This window comes from Podarcis melisellensis (assembly GCF_964234715.1).
Source record: "Podarcis melisellensis genome assembly, chromosome: 10".
In the NCBI taxonomy this organism is placed as follows: Eukaryota; Metazoa; Chordata; class Lepidosauria; order Squamata; family Lacertidae; genus Podarcis; species Podarcis melisellensis.
The window spans coordinates 72988277-73006835 of record NC_138542.1 but is presented as its reverse complement, the minus strand read 5'-3'; the positions used below and the strand labels follow the sequence as shown (position 1 = coordinate 73006835).

General features: G+C 49.3%; 2 protein-coding genes across 9 annotated transcripts in view; both read right to left on the bottom strand.

The window, feature by feature from the left end:
* Positions 1-8190, bottom strand: part of LOC309378679 (uncharacterized protein) — a 32034-nt gene extending 23844 nt beyond the window's left edge. For 4 of the 6 annotated variants that reach the window (XM_081927204.1, XM_081927202.1, XM_081927200.1 and 1 more), the window contains exon 1: positions 2961-3152. The gene's annotated coding sequence lies outside the window, so the exon portion shown is untranslated. Of the gene's footprint in view, positions 1-2960; positions 3153-8037 lie in introns of those variants that run through there. The other 2 variants (XM_081927201.1, XM_081927199.1) reach the window with 1 other exon arrangement.
* Positions 1-18128, bottom strand: part of LOC309378645 (uncharacterized protein) — a 42847-nt gene extending 24719 nt beyond the window's left edge. The window contains exons 1-3 of one of the 3 annotated variants that reach the window (XM_081927125.1): positions 17410-18128; positions 14908-15052; positions 11608-14383 (exon numbers count right to left, since the gene is read on the bottom strand). In XM_081927125.1, the coding sequence (XP_081783251.1) occupies positions 12653-14290 (1638 nt within the window). In that variant the 5' untranslated portion in view covers positions 14291-14383; positions 14908-15052; positions 17410-18128 and the 3' untranslated portion in view covers positions 11608-12652. Of the gene's footprint in view, positions 1-11607; positions 14384-14907; positions 15053-17409 lie in introns of those variants that run through there. The other 2 variants (XR_014172147.1, XR_014172148.1) reach the window with 2 other exon arrangements.
* Positions 18129-18559: the final 431 nt, after the last annotated feature.

Here is an 18559-nt window from a genome sequence, read left to right as displayed (position 1 = left end):
TGTTTTAGGTATTGCTGCTGTTAAATCCGGGGGGGGGGGCAGTCAAGACAGAAATCCATCGGGATGGTGGGTTGAATCCTGATACTTTCCAAGGTGAAGCGCAGGAAAGCCTTGCAGCTAGGGGGATGTGTGAACACTGTTGTGGTGCTTTGGGGAAGAGGGTAGTTAAAAGGTGTGGGAAAGTGGGGTTGTGGTGGAGTGATGAACCCCAAAGGACTGAGAATTCACTGTGAACAGGACGGGCCCACCCAAGCCTCACCCCCTTACCTCAAAGCCTGACACCCCGCAATGTGACAGGATTATGACTCCTGCCCTCAGCAAGCAAAATACCCCCATTCCTTGAAATGGAGGGAGCCGTGGGCTGTGGCTCTGTGTGTGTGTCTCAGGCAAAAGGGGGAGGGCTGCTCTGTTTGTTTTGCTAGCAGTTAAAATTGCACTTTTGGGGGAAAGAGCTTTCTTTTTCTGCGCTTTGCATTGACGTTTTTGTCTCCGGTTCAGCCAGGGAAGCTGGGGCTGGAGGGCCAGCTGGTGCCTCCCCCTGGTGCTTCCCCCCCCTTTCACCCAGCCAGCCCATGACAGCAACAGCAGCAACAACAGTAAATTCAGTACGATAATAGTATGCACACTGGTCCTCTGACAGGAAGAATAATAACTTTTGGGACTATGGAAAAATGCTATCTTCCCCAAACACCAGAATAAGCAGGAACACTGGGGTTGCTCCATGGGGTTCGTGAGGGAAGATGGGCCCCCCAGGAGACTTCCCTGGTACCTGCAGCCCCTCCTTCCCCCTCTTGCAATAAGGCTTGGGGTGGGGTATCTCCCATTAAATTACAGTATTTTAAGTTTTCTTCAGAATGCGTAGGAGGCAGGGAGAAGTTCTGGTGAAGAAGCAGTGTTCAGAAATCATGCGGTGGTGGGGTGACAGAGTTTGGTGCAAAAAACCAGTCACACACATATGCACCTGTGTTGCATGCTTGAGTACAGCAACTCCAGGGCATGAGCTAAGTATCAGCGGGGTAGAGGGCCACGTGTAGAGCAAGTCCCACACTGAGGTCAAAAACACACACAGAGGCAGAAGGACTTCTTCAGTAATAGTTTACTGAGCTTTCAAAGCCTACATTTCTCACTGGGTCGCCAGTGAGGCACAAAACTTCCTATTCTGCTATTCTCTACTCTGCTTGTGTGTTTCTTACCCGAGTGCTGTTTTGATATGCTATGTTAGGGTTTTACTGTAAGTTAGGTTTTTGCTATTTTTTTGATTCATTACTTAATTTTTCTGCTGAATGAATTTTTTGCTGCCTCTGAGTGTTTTTTCCTACTCTATATGTCAGTCTTGGAGATCGTTATGGAGGAGCAAGATCTGCGACCTAAAGCCCTAAACAGCCTCGGCCCTGTAGCCCTGAAGGAGCGTCTCCACCCCCAACCTTCACTCTGAACCCTGAGGTCCTCCTCTGAGGGGCTTCTGCTGGTTCCCTCCCTGCGAGAGGCGAGGGTACAGGGAACCAGGCAGAGGGCCTTCTGGGTGGTGGCGCCCGCCCTGTGGAATGCCCTCCCTTCAGAGGTCAAGGAAATGAACAACTATCTGACATTTAGAAGATAGTAGAAGGTAGACCTGTATTGGGAGGTTTTCAATGTTTGATGTTTTAATATCTTTTATGTGTACTGGAAGCTGGCCAGAGTGGCTGTGGAAACCCAACCACATGGACAGGATATAAATGCTGCAATCATTCTTATTACATTGTGATTTTCTGTAGTTATTTTGGAATTTGTACTGCAATATCATCTCAAGAAATGTTAAGGGTGGAGAAAATCACAGGGTTGCCATAAACTGTAATCCCACCCACAAACTCTCTTTCGCATACAGTCTGTAAATTTGGGAAGGTCACACAGCTCACCTGTGCTAATACTGGCAGTCTTTGACCTGCATAGGCACACCTTGTATGTAGAGCCTCCAGCCCCAGGCACTGTCTATCCTGAAAATGGGTCCTTTGACTAGGAAGATTCATGCAGTCACTGTCATCGGATGATGAAGGATTGTATCTCAGCTTGTCAGTCACTCTGACATTGCCTACAAAGAATAAGAGGAACAGAAATGCTTTTGAGGTGCAACTTCTATATCAAGCCTGAGAGCGTTCATGGACTCTGCACCCCTGTTTCTGATGACAGGTGTACATTATCCTCATCCTCAATAAACCAGGCAGTGGAAGAGACACAAAGATGGAAGCCTGAGAGAGAGGGAAAGGTTTCTGGCTGCTTCCTGGGTGGGATTGCGGAAACCAAGAGCTGCTTCTGAGAAGGCCTCCCCCCTCTTCCTCTCGGGATTTCCTCTCCTCTCCAGGAGTGGAAAGAGGGTGGAACTTGCAAGTAGGATGGGGTGGGGAAACTGGACCCCCCACTTTCCAGGGATCCCTCTCTGGTCGCCTTGAAGGGGTGGCCAATTCTTGGGCGGGAGGGAGAAGCCAATGCAGCCCCCCCAGAGAATCCCGGCGGGCGCCATGATAAGCCCCAAAGACTAGTCTACCTAGCTCCCCCCCCCCCATTGCTGCCCTTCCCCGCCCCAGGGATGCTCCCCCCCCCCGACTTCCTCGACCCCCTCCCTCTTTCCCTGAGTCTCCCCTGCACCCAGAGGCCACCTTGGCGGGGCTCACCCCTCGCCCTTCACGCCCTACCTCTCCATCCAGAGGACAACCCCCCCCAACACGAGCCACACGGGGGTCTCTATCCAGGCGTCTCTCGCGCCCATTAACCCATTCATGACCCGCCTTTCTCCAAGCGGAGCCCACAGGGCCCCAGGGGTGCCTGTGCGGGGGAAACGGGGCAAGGACGACTTCGTGGGGACCCCCTGGGTGGGGGCCCCATGTCCGGCGCTGCCAAGGCGCCTAGGGGCCCACGGAAGATGCTTTTGGGAGCTGGCGGGGGTCTCTGGGTCCTTTTCTCCCCTCCCCCCGCAACCCCTTTACCTCTTTGTCCTCGCTCCCGATTCTCCTTTCCTTTCCTGCAACATCCACGGAGGGGGGGGGGGTCTCCTCCCCTGCCGCCCCTCCTCCCCTTTCCGAAAGATCGCGCCCCTAGAGCTACGGCGCAGAGCAGCAATCCGGAGTGGAAGCTCCTCTTACGGGAGATGCAGGCAGTTTGGGGGGGCTCATCCCCCCCCCATTCCCGGAAGAGAGGTCGGATGGCGAGGAGGAGGAGCAACATATTGGGGAGGGGATTTGGGGTTGTGGGGCGGGGTGGGAGAAGGATGTGCCGGGAGGGGGGAATAGAGAGGGGGCGGGGAGGAAGGTTATTCCCTTCCCGTTTTCCTCCTGTAGATCAGGAGAGCGGGGGAGGGGCTGATGCTGGCAATCCAATTACAAATTGGGGTCCCCCACCCCACAATGTTTACATTGCAAAATCCTTCCTTCCCCCACTCTACGCCACGAGCCGTGCGTCCGTGCTTTAGGTATTGGTGCTCTTCAGACCAGGATGGGGGGGGGGACAGTTATACGACTCCACCAAAACCCCAAGTCCCCACCACAGCCTCCGACTCTCCACTACGCCTAATGACTCCTCTGGAATTGGGGTCTCCAGGGCTCCCCCTGACTCCATAATCCCTTAGGAGGCAGGAGGCGATCCAGGGCAGCACATGCCCCAGGCAGAAATCCATCGGATTATGGATTATTATGGTACTTTGGGGAAAAGGTGTGGGAAACTGGGGCTGTTGACAGGGGTGGGTGACGGGCTCATGTTTCTGAATGCCAAAGACTCCTACTTTGTGACAAATCTGTGATGCATCAAAGATGCTCTGGAAATGTGGGAAATGGGGAGAGGTCTTTAAAAATTCATGCAACCATATGATCAGGGTTCCTACTCTTGGTGTGTTTCAACCTCGTTGCAACAAATAAAGATGAGGTCAAGTGACTGCTGTTTTCATCTTTAACTTGGCTGGAGACTCCTTCTTTTGCTGACCGGAGGGACCCCCGGGGAGTGGCACCCTGAGGAGCTGGGCAGCGGAGTAAATCAGCACCCCGGGATATTTTCCTTCTCAACTCTTTCCCACCTGAGCCTCACCCCCTTACCTAAAAGCCAGACACAACACAATGTGACAGGAGTGTGACTCCTGCCCTCAGCAAACAAAATAGCTCTCCCTCCCCCCACCAGAGCAAATCAACCCTGGGATGCTGAGGTCCCCCAGTCCTTGAAATGAAAAGGGGAGAGGCATGGGAAACCTTCAGGGAGCAGGCGGGGAGGGGGCTGCCCAGGCTCCAGAAGTTCATTCTCAGTTATTCCTCCCCCACCCTCTCCTCCTGCCTCCCCTCCTTTCCTACAGCTTCTTCACGTGTGGGAAAGCTGTGGCCCTTGCACAGGGGCCCCTTGGGCCTGATCCTGCAGGGCTTACCTGGCATTCCTCCAGATGCAGGTGAGCCCTCCTTTCTCCTTCAAGGTGAACAGGGTTTCCCAAATTCGGGTCTCCAGCTGTTTTTGGATGACAGCTGCCATCACCCCGAGCTAGCAAGACCAGTGATCAGGGATGATGGTGGAGAAGATCGTAAAACAGCTCCTCCTCCTTACGGGATGCACGAGGAGCCCGTCTAGGAAACAGTCAGTCTCCCAACAGTCAGAGAAACTAACAGAGACCAACCAAAGTAATGCTGGATCAAAGCGGCTGCTATGCCTGATCTTTTATTAAGGTAAGAAAGGTAAAGGACCCCTGGACGGTTAAGTCCAGTCAAAGGTGACTATGGGGTTTCGACACTCATCTTGCTTTCAGGCCAAGGGAGCCAGCGTTTGTCCACAGACAGCTTCCTGGTCATGTGGCCAGCAGGACTAAACCGCTTCTGGTGCATGACAGAAACCAGAGCGCATGGAAACACTGTTTACCTTCCCGCCACCTATTTATCTACTTGCACTGGTGTGCTTTCAGACTGCTAGGTTGGCAGCAGCTAGGACAGAGCAAGGGGAGCTCACCCCATTGCGGGGATTCAAACTGCCAGCCTTCCGATCAGCAAGACCACGAGGCTCTGTGGTTTAGACCACAGCGCCACCCACATCCTCCCTGATCTACTTGGAGGAAGACTCTTTGGAGCCTCTCTCAAATAACAGACATTTGCACACTTCATTCTAATTATTTTTTTTATTTGGTCCTGTTTAAGATTGATGAGGCCCAACATGGCTTCCTTAGATTTAAAATTTTGAAGCAAGCTTGCAATTTAAAAACTATGTGCATTTAAGAGCAGTCTGTGGATGCCGAAGCCAATGTAAACACGAACCCTTTAAATATTTCCAAATCTTTGAGTACATCTCTTATTCATTTGTTTATTTTTTATTTTAAGAGAAACTAAGATCTCTAATGCATGGGTTCTCAGGCTGGGCTGTTATTATATCTACTGCCTTCTGAGCACCATTAAGTTTATGGTTTCATGTTCTAGCTTTCGGTTATAGTTTAACAACACAAATTTGATGTGGTCAGCTCTCCCTAAGGGTTCACACTCTGATTTTGTTGAAGGATCCCTGAGGTGGCCGCTGTGCCCTGGGTTCCAGGTGGTGGGCCTAAGCCACCCACTAAAAGTTACAATGGTCTCGTACTTTGTACTTGGAAAGACCATTTTGCCCCTTTATTTTATTTTTTCCAATTGGAGATGACAAGCTGGAGGGGCATATTAGAATCCTCTCTGGGGCAAAAAGGCTTCATGGAAACTTTGTTGCCAGGAGGAGTCCAGCTAGGGTGTTTCGTGAGCTCCCATTTCCCTCTAATAAAGGGGGGGAGGGTTTGCTCAGTAGATTACACTAGGAGATAGAAGAACGGGTACAAGAAAGGGATAAAGAAGGGGGGTAGAGAAAATAATATTCTATCAGTATTCAAGTTATCTTTCAGCTAAAGCAATCCCTGCCTACCAGTAAACTACAAGCAATTTCTCAGGAAACCACAGGCCCTAGCCTGGAAAACCACGGGTCCCTCTGCCCGGAAACTAAACCACGGGTCCCTCTGCCTGGAAAATAAACCACGGATCCAGAATTACCTGCTTACAAGACAATTTCCCCCTCTACCATCCACAACAGCCTCCTGCCTAGCCTTTGAGACTAAATTTGGAGTCCCCTACTGAACGCCTGCGCAATGCAGTGCCAGATCGGGGTCCGAGAAAACAACCAAGGTTTGAAAGGAAGCAAATGACCTTGCGTTAAAATACTTTTGAAAGACGCCACCGGACGACTCCGAGGGAAAACGTCAGAGAAATGACAAAGTGCCACGCTTTCTCCGTTTAAACTCCAAGAAGAAAACGGGGGAAGAAAAGCAGAGAGAGATTAAGACGTTCCTGGACGACTCTGAGAGGTAACGTCGGAAAACAGCAAAGTTCCACGATTTCCCTGGCCACACTCCGAAAGGGAAATCGAGGGAGAAAAGGGGAGAGTTTAAGACGCTCCCGGCCGACTCCGAGGGGCAACGTCAGAAATGAAAGAAGGAAAGTCTGGCTGTCGTGGGGACGCTGCTTCTTCCACCCCCCTCCCAATGTATTTACTTCAAACCATACTCACGTTCGTAGATGTCCCTCGTGGATCCCGGGATCCTTTCTCTTTAGCCGGCTTGACCTCGCCTTTGCTCCCCCTGGTTGGGCTTTTGGTGACGATTGATTACCGCCCGCAAAGAGGAGGCAGGGAGAGGAAGAAGGATCCCTGGGCTAAGGTTGCCCAGTGGCGCCCGATCCCCTCTATCTCCCCCCTCACCTTCACAGGAGAACCAAGTGTCCCTGAGCATGGTTGCCAAACTGTTACCGGAAAAATCCGAGGGTTCCCTTGGACAAAAAGTAAAGACACCAACCAGAGTAAATTGGAGCCAATCAGCAGCCTGTAGGCTTGGCCTTTATTGAACTGTTGCAACCGGGTGTTCCCCTCACTTGCAGGTGAGAGAAAAGACACAGAAAAATGGTGTGCAAGACCTTATAAAAACTTTTGAAATTCCCCTCCTCTAGGTCAAGCCCACCCCCAGAAACATCATGCATACATTACAGAAAGGAGGGGTTGAGGGAGGAGTTGCAGTGGTAACCTGAGTGTCCTGTCACCTGGCTGATTCCCTTCTCCCCCTCCCCATGAGTACTTTCCAGGTGACAGAGGGGGGTTGGCAGTTTCCTGCCCCCTGAGGGAAGATCTGATCAGTGTCCTTTGTTTCAGTCCATGCTAAATCCACTCCCATATGCAAGTTCTTTGTGATCTTGATTGTCTACTGTCAAGGACCATCAGGGTTGGCATAGCAACTGGGCAGGGCTCCTGTGTATGTGCTGGTATGCTCAAGGGATTATGGCCGCCCTGTATCAAACCTTCCCCATTTTGTATTCCTTCCTTCATGGAGTAAAATAAAAGTGGAACAGTGCAAAACCGATGTATGCTTGATTTTCTATGAATTTATAACAGAAGCGTAGCGTATGTAGTGTGTGAGTGTGTGTGAAGTTTGTACAAACTGAATGATTGGGGTGGGGGGTTCCTGCTACACCATGATGGAGACGTGTCCCCAAAGACTGGTCTTCCTGGCTCTCCCCCCCCCACCATTGCTGCCCTTCCCTGCCCCAGCGATGCTCCCCCTCCCCACTTCCTCGACTCCCTCCCTCTGTCCCAGAGTCTCCCTTAACCCAGAGGCCCCCCTTGGCGTGGTTCACCCATCGCCCTGCGCCCCCATCTCTCCATCTGGAGGGGGCCCCCAAGACGAGCAGGTGAGGGACTGGGAGGTCTCTGTCCAGGCGTACCTCACGCCCGTTAACCCTTTCATGGCTCACCTCTCTGGGCGCGGAACCCACAGGGCCCCAGAGATGCCTGCGCGGGAAGATGGGGCGAGGGGCTTGATTGGGATCCACTGGGTGGGCTTCCTAAGGGTCCAAGGAAAACCCCTTCACAGCACGTGTGCAGGGATCCAGATCCACGAAAGGGGCTTTCGGGAGCTGGAGGGGGTCTCTGGATCCTTCTCTCGCCTCCCCCCGCGACCCCTTTACCTCTTAGTCCTCGCTCATGATTCTCCTTTCCTTTCCTTTCCTGCAACATCCACATGGGTGGGGGGGATTTACCTGCCACCCCTCCTACCCTTTCCGAAAGCGCGCGCCCCTAGAGCTACGGTGCAGAGCAGCAATCCAGCGCAGAAGCTCCACTTCCGGGAGAAGCAGGCAGTTTGGGAGGGGGGCTCACCCCCCCCCCCACATTCCCGGAGCAGGAGCCAGATGGCGAGGAGAAGGAGCATCATATTGGGGAGGGGATTTGGGGTTTGCGGTGGCGGGGTGTGGGAAGGATGTGCCGGGAGGGTGGAATTTGGGGGGCGGGGAGGAGAGGAAGGTTTCACCCTCCCCTCTTCCTTCTGTGAATCAGGAGATTGGGGCTGGGCTGATCCCGGCAATCCAACTACAAAGTGGGGTGTCCCCCCCACACAATGTTTAAATTGCAAAATCCTTCCCTCACCCACCCCACGCCACGAGCTAAGATCCCTCCGTGTTTTAGGTATTGCTGCTGTTAAATCCGGGGGGGGGGGCAGTCAAGACAGAAATCCATCGGGATGGTGGGTTGAATCATGTTTCTTTCCAAGGTGAAGCACAGGAAAGCCTTGCAGCTAGGGGGATGTGTGAACACTGTTGTGGTGCTTTGGGGAAGAGGGTAGTTAAAAGGTGTGGGAAAGTGGGGTTGTGGTGGAGCGAAGAACCCCAAAGGACTGAGAATTCAATGTGAACAGGAGTGGCCCATATAAGCTTCACCCCCTTACCTAAAAGCCTGACACCCCGCAATGTGACAGGATTGTGACTCCTGCCCTCAGCAAGTAAAATAGTCCCCCCCCCCCCCCGGCACAAGGCAATCTCCGGGATGCTGAGGTGCCCCAAGGGCTATACGGGATCCCCATTCCTTGAAATGGAGAGAGCCGTGGGCTGTGGCTCTGTCTGTGTGTCTCAGGCAAAGGGGGGGGGCTGCTCTGTGTGTTTTGCTAGCAGTTAAAATGCACATTTTTGAGGGAAAAGCTTTCTTTTTCTGCGCTTTGCATTGAGACTTGTGTTTCCAGCTCAGCCAGGGGAGCTGGGGCTGGAGGGCCAGCTGTGTGTGTGTCTGTGTGTGTGAGGGGGGGGACCCCCCCCCACAAGAAGAGGCTCCCAGCTCTATGTATGTCTATGTGTTTTATCGTCTCTTTCTTGGCCAAGATGGACTGAGGCTGTGAGGAAAGCGGGGAAAGTTTTCTCACTTTGTGTTTTGCTTGAAGGCTCCTCTCCGGCTGTGGGCTGGGGCTGCAGAGATCGGGCTCATTCCCCCCTTGGCACAACTGCGAGTTCTCTGCCCAGGACTGGCAGGCTGTGCAGCCGAGGGGGGCATTTCCTTATGAGTCTTTTCTTTCTATAGGCTTTATGACTGTCAGCCTTGCTGGGGCAGCCAGCCACCAGTCTCTTTTCAAAAGGCTTCCCCCCACCTTTTATTTTATCTGCAACATGTCAGAAGGGCAGGGAGTCCCCCTTGTGTACAACTTAAGCAGGAGGGCATAATGGGGGGGGGTCACACTCACAGGAGGAATGGACTCCATTACAAAGCATGGTGAATAATTTTGGCAAATTCAAACACAAATACGGTGGAGCGACGAACCCAAAACAAGTGAGAACTCCTTGCGGACAGCCCCCCCCCCGGGCTCGTAGGACCTGGACCTAACCAACCAGGTTTTAGAAGCATGACAAAACACCCTGGATGTTCAGAGCAGTTTGCATACGCAGACTCCTGGGTAGCAGTCCTGAGAGAGAGCCCTACGTGGCTACAGAAGTTGAAAGGACAGTATTGCACCTCGTTGATGGTTCAGTGGACACTGAAGGAGGCAAAAGTAATCAAACCCCAAAAGAAAGAGCACTTTTCCAGAGGAGAGGAGAAAATGAAAGAACCGACCTGGCCCTCAATGGCTCCCATATCAGCCTTTAATTGACCAGACCTAGGAGTTTTGATAGACTTAGGGGGCCTACAAGACCCAGACACCGAGCCTTCTTCCCTTGGGGGTTCCCCAGCTTGGGACTCCCCCCCCCCTTTCACCCAGCCAGCCCATGACAGCAACAGCAGCAACAACAGTAAATTCAGTATGATAATAGTATGCACGCTGGTCCTCTGACAGGAAGAATAATAACTTCTGGGACTATGGAAAAATACTATTTTCCCAAAACCCCAGAATAAGCAGGAGCTCTGGGGTTGCCCCATGGGGTTCGTGAGGGAAGATGGGCCCCCCAGGAGACTTCCCTGGTACCTTCAGCCCCTCCTTCCCCCGCTTGCAATAAGGCTTGGGGGGCAATCTCCCATTAAAGAACTTGTCAAGAATGTATAACGTGCTGTTGAAATGGAATACACTGGATGAAACGGTTAAATCTGTTATGATTAAATGTGCACAAGATGTTGGACATAACATTATGATGGCTGACTGGGAAAGGTTGTGGACCACAGGTATGAAGTTTACGGCATGCAATGCCTTAAGAGAGAATATAATGAAAATGATTTACAGGTGGTACATGACACCAGTCAAGCTTGCGAAAATTTATCATTTGCCCGATAATAAATGTTGGAAATGCAAAGAGATTGAAGGCACATTTTTTCACCTTTGGTGGACATGCCCAAGGATTAGGACCTTCTGGGAAATGATCTATAATGAAATGAAAAAGGTATTTAAATATACCTTCCAGAAGAAACCAGAGGCCTTTCTCCTGGGCATGGTGGGCCAACTGGTGCCAAGAAAAGATAGAACTTTTTTTATGTATGCCACAACAGCAGCAAGAATACTTATCGCAAAGTATTGGAAGACACAAGATCTACCCACCTTGGAAGAATGGCAGATGAGGGTGATGGACTATATAGAACTGGCTGAGATGACTGGCAGAATCCGAGACCAAGGAGAAGAGTCGGTGGAAGAAGATTGGAAGAAATTTAAAGTTTATCCTCAGAAATATTGTAAAATTAAAGAATGTTAGAAAGATGTTGGAATAAAATTATGTGGTTTTAGCAGGAAAAATACAAGGATTGAGTGAAAATGAATTGAATGAATGCATGCATGAAAGAAGTGAATGCAAAATTATTAAGATAAAAACGAAGGTAAAGGATTTGCTGAAATATCTAATTGAAATAGAATACAAGTATGGGAGGTGTGAGGAGGTCAAAGTGAGCGAATGAAAATAATGTGATGTTAAGGTTTGACTTGTTTTTTCCCCGTTTTTTCCGGTTTTTTAATGACGTTTGTTTTTTATGTATTTTTAATGTACTTTTTCTGTATTGTCTGGTTGTTGTTCTGTTTTTTTATGATTGTTACTTATATTTTTCTTCTCCCCCCCTCTTTTTCTGTAACCTTTAAAATCTTAATAAAAATCAATTTTTTTAAAAAAAAAGAAATCTCCCATTAAATTACAGTATTTTAAGTTTTCTTCAGAATGCATAGGAGGCAGGGAGAAGTTCTAGTGAAGAAGCAGTGTTTGGAGATCATGCGGTGGTGGGGGTGAGAGAGTTTGGTGCAAAAACCAGTTACACACATATGCACCCGTCTTGCATGCTTGAGTAGAGCAACTCCAGGGCATGAGACACGTAGCAGCAGGGTGGGGGCCACGTGTAAAGCAATTCCCATGCTGAGGTCAAAAACACACACATAGGGGCAGCAGGACTTCTTCAGTAATAGTTTACTGAGCTTTCAAAGCATACAGTTCTCACTGGGTCCCCAGTGAGGCACAAAACTTGGCTCCTGAGAGCAAATGAGTTTCAGCAGTAAAAAAATACAGCACACAGGATATCTAAGTCAGGCACACAAACCGGCAGAAGGGAGCAAGGGAGGAAAGAGGCTGGAAGGACGCAGGGCAAAGGAGGTGTGCGTGTCGCTTCCTGTTGTCTGGGAGGGAAGTCAGCAACTCAACATATTCAGGGGCATCACGAAGAAAAGCTTTCTGCCTGCAGCTTCCAGGCAAATGAGCATCCCAGAAACACACACTGTGATCTGTGGTGTGTTGCCATATCAGTTGTTTTTGGAAGGTTATCATGATGTAGTCTAGAAACCAATACAATATATCGTCCAGCCCTAATCCTCACTGACCACCAGCAATCTAGATAAACCCAAACCCCTTCTCTATCAAAAGGTACTTTACATCTTAGATCATAATCACATTGTTTGACATTGCCTTCAATATTTTATTTTGATAGAGTTTTACACATAAAAAACCAGAACTTCACATACACAACATGTGTCAAAGACTGATTTCCTCCTGAGTTCATTTCTGTGAAGTAAAGAGTGGACTCTGAGAGGAAGACCTCCAACACTCCATACATCTAAAGGGGTTCTTACATCTGAGAGAATCTGGATTTTCCTTAAACATTTCTTTGTAAATAAAGCACGTTTTGCAATCTTTTCATTTAAACTGCTTCTCCTCTTTGAGTCTGTTGATGGTTTGAAGGGTTTCAACTCCAAAGGTTCTTCCTATCTGTGAATCTGTTGATTTAGAATTTCCACCAGGACTGAACCTCTATCTACTTTCCTGATATTTATAAGGTTTGTGTTTTGTGTGAGTTTGTTGACATAAATCAAGGGTTCTACTCTGACTGCAGCTCCTTCCACAGTCCATACATTTAAACAGTTTCTCCCCTGTGTGTCTGCTGATGTTCTCTAAGATTTCAATTCTGGCTGAAGCTCTTTCCGCACTCCATACATGTAAATGGTTTATCCCGTGTGAGTCTGTTGATGTATATTGAGGCTTCCATTATCATTAAAGCTCCTTCCACACTCTATACATTTATATGGTTTCTCCCCTGTGTGAGTCCGTTGATGTGTTCTAAGGCTTCCATTCTCAGTGAAGCACTTTCCACACTCCATACATTTAAATGGTTTCTCCCCTGTGTGAGTCCGTTGATGTTTTCTAAGGCTTCCATTCTCACTGAAGCACTTTCCACACTCCATACATGTATATGGTTTCTCCCCTGTGTGAGTCCGTTGATGTCTTCTAAGGTTTCCATTATCACTAAAGCTCTTTCCACACTCCATACATTTAAATGGTTTCTCCCCTGTGTGTGTCTGTTGATGTATATTGAGGTGTCCACTACGACTGAAACTTTTCCCACATTCCATACATTTATATGGTTTCTCCCCGGTGTGAGTCCGTTGATGTTTTCTAAGGCTTCCATTATCAGTGAAGGACTTTCCACACACCATACATTTAAATGGTTTCTCCCCAGTGTGAGTCCGTTGATGTGTTCTAAGGTTTCCATTCTCACTGAAGCACTTTCCACACTCCATACATTTAAATTGTTTCTCCCCTGTGTGAGTCCGTTGATGTATATTGAGGTGTCCACTGTGACTGAAGCTCTTGCCACACTCCATACATTTAAATGGTTTTTCCCCTGTGTGAGTCCGTTGATGTATTCTAAGGGTTGCATTGAAACTAAAGCTCTTTCCACACTCCATACATTTAAATGGTTTCTCCCCTGTGTGAGTCCGTTGATGTTTTCTAAGTTTTCCATTATCACTAAAGCTTTTTCCACACTCCATACATTTATATGATTTCTCCCCTGTGTGAATCCGTTGATGTGTTCTAAGTTTTCCATTATCACTAAAGCTTTTTCCACACTCCATACATTTATATGGTTTCTCCCCTGTGTGAATCCGTTGATGTATATTGAGGTGTCCACTGTGACTGAAGCTCTTGCCACACTCCATACATTTAAATGGTTTCTCCCCTGTGTGAGTCCCTTGATGTATATTGAGGTGTCCACTCTGACTGAAGCTCTTTCCACACTCCATACATTTAAATGGTTTCTCCCCTGTGTGAGTCCGTTGATGTCTTCTAAGGTTTCCATTATCACTAAAGCTCTTTCCACACTCCATACATTTAAATGGTTTCTCCCCTGTGTGTGTCTGTTGATGTATATTGAGGTGTCCACTACGACTGAAACTTTTCCCACATTCCATACATTTATATGGTTTCTCCCTGGTGTGAGTCCGTTGATGTTTTCTAAGGCCTCCATTATCAGTGGAGGACTTTCCACACACCATACATTTAAATGCTTTCTCCCCAGTGTGAGTCTGTTGATGTGTTCTAAGGTTTCCATTCTCACTGAAGCACTTTCCACACTCCATACATTTAAATGGTTTCTCCCCTGTGTGAGTCCGTTGATGTATATTGAGGTGTCCACTCTGACTGAAGCTCTTTCCACACTCCATACATTTATATGGTTTCTCCCCCGTGTTATTCTGTTGATGTCTTCTAAGTTTTCCATTATTGCTAACGCTCTTTCCACACTCCATAGCTTTAAATGGTATCTCCCCTGTTGGAGGTCGTTGATGTGAACTATGTGTGCTCATTCAATGAAGCATATTCCACATTTTAATTTCTATTCCTAATGAAACGAAAGGTGCACAATTCCCTGGAGTTTTGACTGTCTTCTCCGTCTCCTTCTTCAGAGTTGGGTTTCAAGGTAGAGAATTAAGGGAAAGAGAGCACATCAAGCTCCATTAGCGCCTTCTCCTATTTCAACGTCTCCTACCCATGTTCCCAATTTTTAGGAAATGAAGTTGCCATGTCAAATGATAGTAATTGAAAAGCAACTTTCTAAATCCTCAATCAATGTTCCATAAAGCAGCATGATTCTTTAAAGAATGATGTGCTGTCTGATCTCGTGCCCGTCTGCTGATGCAGGACTATCCTAAAATGACACTGAAAAGCAGGATATTCAAGGTAAATAGATAAACTGTACTTAGTGGAATATGTAGTACCTTGAAAATGTAATATTGAATCACTAATGGTCTGAAGTTGTGTTATTTCTGTGGACATGAATTTATTCCTGTTCTGTCATAAATATTATAATCATATGATGTCATGGGGTGTTAGGAGAGCGTTAGTACCTTTGGTGGGGAAAATGTTACGCACCTTATGGGCTAATTTATCCACCATTGGTCCTCACCCTCCACTCAGTTCTCACCTGTGGCTACCAGAAGATGTCAGCATGGAACAGGGGCCACAATCCCAGGTACGGCTTCAACCAGCCAGCTAAACCAGTTGAGGATACCTGATGGGTCTCAAATCCTTGGTGGGTTGGGGAATTCTGCTGCAGATGAAGGCAGGCCCTGGTGGATGGAGAGGATGAGAACAACAGTGAATCCCACAATCAATGAGGCAGATTCTGCCCATGATGCAGAGGAAATGAGGGCAGATGGGGCTCGTCAACCAGGGAAGGGAGCCCACCGAGAAGGAAAACTCTGGTTGCAATACTTTGGTTCACTCCTTCACGTCCTCTTGAGTTATCTTCAGGAGAAGAAAAAGCTGCGGAGAAAAACCTACACAAATCCAGAGTGGACTCTCTAAGAGGGTTGGATGGTGTCCTGCACACCTCCTTCCAGCCACTCCTGCAGCCAAGCTGGTGCCAAAAGTACTGCTCTGCTTTCCTTGGGACCATATAAGCCAGGCTGAGAAGGGGATCTTGTTGTCTAGGCAGCCCTGAACCCCCAAACACAATGTCCAGGCTCACAGTGCTGCTAACACAGCAGTTTCAGGGGGAACGATGATCTCAGACCTGTGTATCAAAATCTCTCCAATGTGGAATATGTAAAACAGAAGTGCTGTTTATATCATACATCAATTAAAAACTAATCAGAGTATTTGTCTTTTGAATAAAAGACCACCAAGTATCCGATGGCCCCTTCAAAGCTAATGAAATATTATACCTGGAGCTTTTTTGGGTGCAGGACCAGGAAAGCTTCTTCCACCATTATCCTTCCAATTGGGATTCAGGCCTCACCATGGGACTGAAACTGCCCTGGCTGCGCTGGATTATGATCTCTGATGCGCTAGAGCCTGAGAGGAAAAGCTCTTTCCTGGTTCTGCTGGATCTCTCAGCGGCTTTGGAGACCTGTGACCATGGTATCCTTGTGGACCCTCTAGGGGAGCTGGGGGGCCTGCTATGCAGTGGTTCCCCTCATTCCTCCTGGGCCATGTCCAGAACATGGTGTTGGGGGATGAGTGTTCTGACACCTGGGTGCTCCCTTGTGGTTGCAAGGCTGCCGTAAACGATAGTCCCACCCACAAACTCTCATTCACACACAGTCTGTAAATTGAGGGGGGTCACACACCTCGCCTGTGCTAATACTGGCAGTCTTTGGCCTGTATAGGCATACCCGGTGTGTAGAGCCTCCAGCCCCAGGCACTGTCTATCATGAAAATGGGTCCTTTGACTGGGAAGATTCATGCAGTTGCTGTCATCGGATGCTGATGGGTTGTATCTCAGCTTGTCAGTCACTCTGACACTCCCTACAAAGAATAAGAGGAACAGGAATGCTTTGAGGTGCAACTTCTATCAATCCTTCTATCATTCCATGGACTCTGCACCCCTGTTTCTTATGACAGGTGTACATTATCCTCATCCTCAAGGAACCATGCAGTGGAAGAGATACTTAAAGATGGAAGCCTGAGAGAGAGGAAAAGGTTTCTGGCTGATTCCTGGATAGGACTGCGGAAACAAAGATCCGCTTCTGAGAAGGCCTCTCCCCTCCTCTCTTCCTCTTGGAATTTCCTCTCCTCTTCAGGAGGACCAATGGTTGGACTTGGCAGAACCGCTGTATTTGCCATTAATTTGATTTTGAATGGATATTAGAATGAATTGATTTTAGAATGCATTTTAATTAATTGATTGTGATTTTATGTAAACTGTGTTATTTTCATTGTTGTTAGCTGCTCTGAGCCCGGAGGGCGAGATATAATTATTATTATTATTATTATCATCATCATTATCTGGACACGGCAGGGGCTTATGGGGTGGGAATCGGGTGGAGCTTGCAGGAAGGAAGGTGCGTCTTGTTAACGGAGAAATCTGAGGGCCCCCCTGGACAAAAAACAAGGACACCAGCCAGGAATACCAGAGCAAAACAGCAGCCAGTAGGCTTGGTCTTTACTGAAGACTGTCGTGACAGGACTCCCACCTGCCACCAGGTGAAGCAAGATGGAAGCCCCAAACAAAAGAGAACCCAAACTTTTATTAGCTGCTAATCCCCATGTTACAGCCCCCCAAATACATCACTAATACATCATGAAAGGGGAGGTCTGGTGGCAGTAATCTGAACATCCTGGACCCTGCCCCATGGTTCCCCTTGCCCTCCACCAAATACCCATCAAGTGTAACAAAAGAGATATTTACATTTCCCTGCTAGGAGCAGAAGTGCGTCAGTACCCAGAGCAGAACAAGGGGGAGGGGGTGCAAAAAACCATGACCACCATGTGGCCGGACTTATGCGCCCCCCCCCCACCAACAAGAAAGGAAATGGCCGGCTGGAGGGCAGTGGATGGCGTCATCAGGGGAGCCATGCCCCCGCTACAAAAAAAAGACCACCACCCCCGGCCTAGCTGGCCCCCCGCCCAGAAAGAAAAGCCACAGAATTGCAGCCTAGCCTGGCGGAGGGGCCATGCGCCTTCCAATCAGGCCAGAATTTACCTTAATTTGGCCGCCAGGACACGCTCCTGAGGATCCTGATCCTGGAAGGAAGAAAACCAAAAGAGGCTTGGACAAAGGGGTCGGCCTCCTTTCTTTGGCCTTTGCCCCACCCCTGGCTGGCCACCCATTGTCCTCCCTGACCTGTTTCCCAGCCAAGTTAATCCCACCCTTTTGTCTTCATCTGGGTTGGTTCTTTCTGGAATGGCTACCTGTCTGGCACTCAGGTATCAGGATGCCAGGGATTATCACTCAGGCAGAGGGGCTGCTGAGTAGATGAGCTCACATGCATATATGAATTTCTGAAGTTTCCCCAGCGAGCCAGTACATAGAGACATTTATCAGTGAATTCTTACATTTGGTATCGTGCAGGAGAGGCCCTTTGAATAAATAGGAATAAACTGTGATGAAGTGTTTTCTGGGGACAAGTCACAAAAGTGATGGTGCTGATTCTGGTAGTGGGCTGCATGTGCATGATATCTGCTGGAGGGGCAACTCCCCCCCCCAACCTATACATGAATTCCTGCAACAGTCTGGACAGGGCACTGGCTTATGGGGTGGGAGGAGGATAGAGGTTGCAGGAAGGAAAGGGTGGGGGGACACGACCCCCCACTTTCCAAGGATCTTACTGGTAGCTTTGAAGGGGTGGCCGATTCCTGGGAGGGAGGGAGAACCCAAGGCGGCCCCTCGAGAAAATCCCCACGGGCGCCATGATGGAGACGTGTCCCCGAAGACTGGTCTTCCTGGCTCTCTCTCCCCCCCCCCACACCATTCCTGCCCTTCCCTGCCCCAGGGATGCTCCCCCTCCCCACTTCCTCGACTCCCTCCCACTGTCCCAGAGTCTCCCCCGAACCCAAAGGCCCCCCTTGGCATGGCTCACCCGTCGCCCTGCGCCCCCCATCTCTCCATCCGGAGCCCCCCCCAAGACGAGCAGGGGAGGGACAGGGGGTCTCTATCCAGGCATCCCTCACGCCTGTTAACCCTTTCATGGCTCACCTCTCTCGGCGCGGAACCCACAGGGCCCCAGAGATGCACGCGTGCAGGGATCCAGTTGCACGAAAGCCGCTTTGGGGAGCTGGAGGGGGTCTCTGGATCCTTCTCTCGCCTCCCCCCGCGACCCCTTTACCTCTTTGTCCTCGCTCGCGATTATCCT